This window comes from Sinocyclocheilus anshuiensis, unplaced genomic scaffold (genome assembly GCF_001515605.1).
Source record: "Sinocyclocheilus anshuiensis isolate Anshui unplaced genomic scaffold, SAMN03320099.WGS_v1.1 scaffold465, whole genome shotgun sequence".
Lineage (NCBI taxonomy): Eukaryota > Metazoa > Chordata > Actinopteri > Cypriniformes > Cyprinidae > Sinocyclocheilus > Sinocyclocheilus anshuiensis.
In genome coordinates, this window is record NW_015539898.1 from 753,996 (window position 1) to 759,876 (window position 5,881).

The 5,881-nt window shown below is 36.1% G+C and overlaps 1 protein-coding gene across 1 annotated transcript; it reads right to left on the bottom strand.

Annotated features, from left to right (window-relative positions):
- Positions 1 to 3: 3 nt before the first annotated feature.
- Positions 4 to 5,267, bottom strand: LOC107685959 (large subunit GTPase 1 homolog). The gene is made up of 14 exons (XM_016482733.1): positions 4,825 to 5,267; positions 4,333 to 4,459; positions 3,766 to 3,886; positions 3,559 to 3,645; positions 3,382 to 3,468; positions 3,198 to 3,258; positions 2,929 to 3,105; positions 2,005 to 2,346; positions 1,812 to 1,913; positions 1,328 to 1,471; positions 753 to 876; positions 574 to 653; positions 319 to 492; positions 4 to 183 (listed from the first exon to the last, which is right to left on the bottom strand). The coding sequence occupies exons 1-14, from the start codon at positions 4,924 to 4,926 to the stop codon at positions 4 to 6; spliced, it is 1,908 nt and encodes a 635-aa protein (XP_016338219.1). The 5' UTR covers positions 4,927 to 5,267.
- Between the last annotated feature and the right edge of the window lie 614 nt (positions 5,268 to 5,881).

Consider the following 5,881-nt stretch of genomic DNA (forward strand, 5'->3'; position numbering starts at 1 on the left):
GGATTATGCATCCAGATGTTTGTTGAGTCTTCTCACTTTCTCCTTCTTGTTCCGGTTACCATGTTTTTTCCAAGGTTTCCCAGTCTGTTGTTCTGTGTTTGCGTTTAAAGGCCCAACAGGACCACTTCCGGGCTTATAACCCATCACCATCTGCACACCCTTGGTCAGCGCTTGCACATTTTCCTATGAAAAATGACAGATTATGAGCACTGTGAGTGATTTAAACTTAAAAACAAAAAAATCAATTATTTCATTTTCAGTAGCCATGTAATGTACAGGCAGGCACTGCCTCAAACCCATTCAAGGAATGAATCTCACCTGATGAAAGAAATGTTTATCCACGGTGTTCTCTATGCGTCTGACTTTTTCTGGTTTGTCAGCATGGCTAGCAATCTGTTCGAATCCTCCACTCTGCCTGGCAAACCTGGCATGCTGAGGCTGAAAGTCTTGAGGGTTGATGTGAGGTGGAGGGTGGCAGTAAAGGAGTTTACCCTGCAGAAAATCAGATAGGAACAGGTTAGCATCTCTCATTCTCCATGATTATAACTATAAAATTCATGAGAAGGCACTTACACTGACATAGTCTTTCAAAATATAACGGGCTGATCTTGATTGGTCTGGCTGGCCATGTGCTGTCATGAAGCCTCTCATATCTGCATGAAGAGAATACATTATGATTGGTCTGTTGTAGCAGGGTTGGTTAAGTGTGGTGTGAAATGTCTTAATGTGTCCATTGTGCAAAGAAAACTGACATCCATATGCCATGAGCAGCTCCTCGTAAGTCGGGGGTCGATCGGGGTCCTCGTCCTCCCTCGGTCTGATGATGTTGATACCGTAGGTCCCCTCCAGCACAGTTTGAGGGATAGTCTGACATACGTATTTAGGTTAAGGGCAACATTTTGCAGTTCAAGCTCTGCCACTTTGTCAGATAATTTAGGACACTAGGTCTTATAACATACATTGCTATTCAAAAGTTTGGGGTGAATAAGATCTTGTTAAAGAAATTAATACTTTTACTGAGCAAGAACAATAAAGACATTTATAATGTTACAAAAGATTTATATTACAAATAAATGCTGTTCTCCCCCCCCTATTCATTAAATAATCTTTTTTTTAAATGTTATCGTGGTTCCCACAAAAATATTAAGCAGCACAACTGTTACTCACTTCAGATTGTAAACAGTAAACTGTAGCTTTGATCAAATAAATACAGTCTTGGTAAGCATAACAGACTTCTTTCAAAAACATTAAAAAACCCAACCCCAAACTCAAACGGTAGTGTGTTAAAAATGCAATTATCATGATCCTTGTTGTTTAAAAAGGTTATCAAAGAGATGGCTGGAACGTGATCTCTCATCTGATCGATGGGTAGGATCCCGCTGCAGATCATCTCGGCTTTGGTGGACACAAAGGAAGGCATGACCAGTCCGGGACAATCACACAGGCAGAGACCAGGATCAACAAACAGAGTCTGAAACATGTGACACGCCAACAGTCAATAAAACTACAATAATAAATGCAGACCTTTTAATTAGGACATGCTCATAGACTGCTAAATTGCTAGTTGCTAAATTCTTGATTCTCATGGCTTGACAGCTATTGGTATACAGCTAGATAATACATACTGGTAAAAAATGTATAGCCTGAATGCACTGAAAGTCGCTTTGGATAAAAGCGTCTGCTAAATGCATAAATTATAAATTATTATAAATTATAATGTATAGGGAATGAGTGATTTAAGGGCAAAAATGTGGAAAATGTCAAGAATTAATTTTGTGGATTGTTCATTAATTAGATCGAAAAATACTCACCTGAAAATGCTTTGTGTGTCCAGGTGTAGCTGAAACTGAGACTTTCTTATTCCTCAGGATGGTGTTGATGGTAGAGCTTTTTCCAACGTTAGGATATCCCACCTTAAAGAGAATTTAGAGTTGAAATATGAACATGAGTTCTGAAGGACAGTGTCAATGTTTGGTATAAGGTAGAAATGTAATTTAAACTCACCAATCCAACTGTGATTTGTCCATCTTTGCACGCCAGCCCAGAATGCACAGACTTAAATATTTCCAGCAGCTCATTTCTGCGTAACAAACGGCTCGAGTTGTAGAAAGATGAAACCGCTGTGGATTCTGGTTTCTCCTCAGCATGATCTTCGTCTCCTGATTCCTCAGAGCATGTTTGCCATTCTGTCTCATCAACACAGACTCTTGCTTCTTTACTTTCCTCTTCTTCATCCTGCACACTCTCATCTTTCTCTTCATTTGTTGAAGTGCTATGCTCCTCATGAAGATCTGTTGCTTCCTGTTCTGTATCACTCTGATCCTCTTGGTCCATCAGCTCTTCTCCCTTAACCACCAAACATGGAAAAGAGACAGAATAATGAACACAGTTCTCTTAAAAGAAATAATGCTTTTGAAAATAACCAATCGATTCAAAACAAAGTATTTGTGTCATTTATACTTAAAAAAAAAATGTTCATGGAAACCTAGAAAGAATTCTCTTTCAAGGATGCATGTATTTGATGCATACATACAATAAAAACAGTGACATTATGAAATATTATTACAATTTAAAATAATTGTTTTTATTTTAATATAGATAAAAAAGTAATGTATTCCTGTGATGCAAAGCAGAATTGTCAGCATCATTACTCCAGTCTCTAGCGTCACATGATCCTTCAGAAATCATTCTAATATGCTGATTTGGTGCTCAAGAAACATTTCTTTTTATCAGTATTATTATAATCAATGTTAAAACAGTTGTGCTGCTTAATATTTTTGTGAAAAATGTGGATTCTTCGATAAATACAAGGTTAAAAAAAACACATTTTTGTTCTACATTTTTAGTTATATTACCTGAAGCTTGCAAACCCCAAATTCAATCCTACTATCAACAACTAAAATAACTTTTAGTGCATCCATATATTACCTTCTCCTCTGCCTCGAGTCGTTGTGCCTCAGCTAAAGCGGACCAGAACACTGCTCTGATCCCCTCTTTCTGGAAGTATCGGGCCCAAGCTCGCCTCTGTTCTCTAGTGAGCAGGTCGGCTTTGTTCAGCAGAAGCATGTTTACTTTGTGAACTGAGACCTCTTTTACATATTTTTCCTGGTGGAGGCAGAAATTAAAGCATGATTAAGTAAGAAAGAAAGAAAGAAAGAAAGAAAGAAAAGAGGTGTGAGTGTAACTGTCTTTCTTACAAGATCTGGACAGCGGAAGAGAAGCGGTTTTCTGGCATCAACGATTTGAACCACAACATCACTGAGGATAAAGCAAAAAATTGTATTCTAAGAAACCATTTTGATTCTTACATCAAAGTGTGATTAGATAGTGAAAAGCACAAATTAAATGTCCATTGTATTACAAATGCTAACAAAAGCTTACCTCCTCTCAATAACTCTCCAGAGTTGCCTCCAGAAATCAAGATTCCTCTCAAAAGGGGTAAGAATCAACTTCTGTTCCTCTTCCAGCCTATTACAGAAAGTGCATTTGTTCACAAACACTTATCCTGTTGGAGAATTGGATTTGCTAGTCTTTGGACTAAATTGATCAAACATTCACCGAGCCAGTTCTCTTCTCCATGTAAGAAAACTGTCCCTCTCGTTTTGCTGCAGAACCTCAGGGCTTGTGCTCTCATCCCAAGAAGGCCTGCAGTGACGGAACACAAGGCTGAATACATGAGCTTTTGCATAATTGTGTATCTACAACAGATCAATGGAATTTTAACTCAGGTTTAAAGAAATCACATTTAATTACACAACTACATACCTTCGGGGGATTCGTAAGAACTGTTTGTTGTCCTCGTGGAGTTTCTTCAGTCGTGTGGACTCTTCAGCAGAAAGCAAGCCGGTCCTCGCTTCAGCTGGGACAAATTTTATGTTCAGCTTCTCTGCAAAACAACACCACATTTATTATTCTGTTCCAAACAGTGTTATTTTACTGTTATTAATAAACTATTATACTTTTTATATTGATATTTTCCATTTCCATTTTAATTTTTGTAAAATTTTTGTCATTTTGTTATGTGCTTTTCTTTTTTTAAATATTGGTATTTATTGTTTATTTTATTTCAGTTTTAGCTTTTATTTATGTCCAATCATTTTAGTGCTTCACCTTAACCTTATTTCAGATAGTTGCCAAAGCAACATTTCTCATTTTTTGTTTAGTTTAAGCTTTTCAAATACTACCATTCTAATATTTATTGTATATTTTATTCCATTTTAATCCATTTCAGATTCATTTAAATTAATAAAACAATTGTTTTAGTTAACAACAATAACCCGGATTCCTAGAAGTATTCGTACAAATTATACCAGAGATATCATCAACACCTACCTGCAACAAATTCAGTTCCAGCAAGTTCAGCTGTGGCCAGAAAGTCATCCAGGGAGCTCTGCTCTGTGACAGACTGCAGGATGAGTCGACCCCAATCATATCCATCATTCAGCTCACTGGTGTGAAGCTAAAAGACATACAACTATTAGTATACAATCAGATTCACGTCTACTGAAGCAACTTAACACTCTTGCAAAAAGAAAAATATTCCATTTAAAGATCATTTGTAGTCGACGTGTTTTGGCTTACTGACATTGTGTTGATGGACTGGAAAAAATATAAATATATTTTAAATAATCCATAAATGTTTGTTGCTGCACTTTGTTGTTACATTACACATATCGTGTGTTTGTTCCCTAATAATGGTTTATGTGACAAAATAATAAGTCATATTTTCTGATCGTATTTTATAAATGCGCAATACTAGCTCTGCAATATTCTTGTGAAAGAAAACTGAAAACAGTTCAGGATCAGTCTGTCACTATTTCTTACCCATGTGTCATTTCTCCTGTATCCACGGCCTGCGTTCAGTCTCTCCTTTATTAAAGCTCTCCCCAACCCAGAGCCCTCTCCACGAGTCTTCTTCTTTCCCATATTACAGATTTTTACACGGTTAAACAGCAATATAAATGTGTCAGTGAGCCATTCGTGGATATACGAGTAGATAAAACTTCACCCATGTGACATGTCTGTTATGGCAGAGGAAGGAAGTCATACGGAATGGTCTATGAGAGGAACCTCTTCTTCAGAGACCTAATGCGTTTAGATCCCGAATACAAATAATGTGCTTTCACGTTCGTTTATTTAAGTGGAGCGCGTATGTTTACATTTTAAAGGCTGAAAGAATTTACTGAGGAAAAAAAGCGAAAAGACAAATCGTCGCTAAACTTTTGGTTTGTCTCACTAAAATATGTTCGAAGGGAAACAAAGGCTGCGCTTTGAAAAGTTCCGGATGTAGAGTCGTTTGCAAACTGCTTGTAGCCACTGAACAAAAATAGACTGTTTCCTTGCATTGTTTGCATGCCACCAGTAGAGGGCATCCCATAACAAGCTTCTGATTCGCCCAAAGCCTTCTTGCGCCATGACTCTCTAATTTAGGGTTAGGAGAGAGGCGATAATTATACTACATTCAATAATTGAAATATTTAATTAATAATCAAACATTAATAATAATAATAATAATAAATGTAATGCTTATAATATTTAACCAATAATTAAACACTAATACTATTATTATTATTATTATTATTATCTTATAGGTCGTATGCTTAAAAAAATTATTGTAGCATATTTTGTAGTAGTAGTAATAATAATAATAATAATAAATTACATTGTATTCATATATTTATTTGTATTACATTCTATATTATAGGTTTTATTACATTTTAACATTATAGGAATTCAAAGAAAGTTGTGTATTTTGTTTCACATCGAAATCAGTAAATATCATATTTGCTGAGGGGCGAAAAAATTATTGTCCCCTAGGGTTAGGAGAGAGGCGATAATTATACTACATTCAATAATTGAAATATTTAATTAATAATCAAAC

Coding starts and splice junctions, on each gene's coding strand:
- LOC107685959 (XM_016482733.1), bottom strand. CDS start 4,926: ATGGGAAAGAAGAAGACTCGTGGAGAGGGCTCTGGGTTGGGGAGAGCT. Junction 3,887..4,332: donor TGGAACTGAATTTGTTGCAG/GTAGGTGTTGAT, acceptor GTTGTTTTGCAG/AGAAGCTGAACATAAAATTT. Junction 1,472..1,811: donor GACACACAAAGCATTTTCAG/GTGAGTATTTTT, acceptor CACATGTTTCAG/ACTCTGTTTGTTGATCCTGG.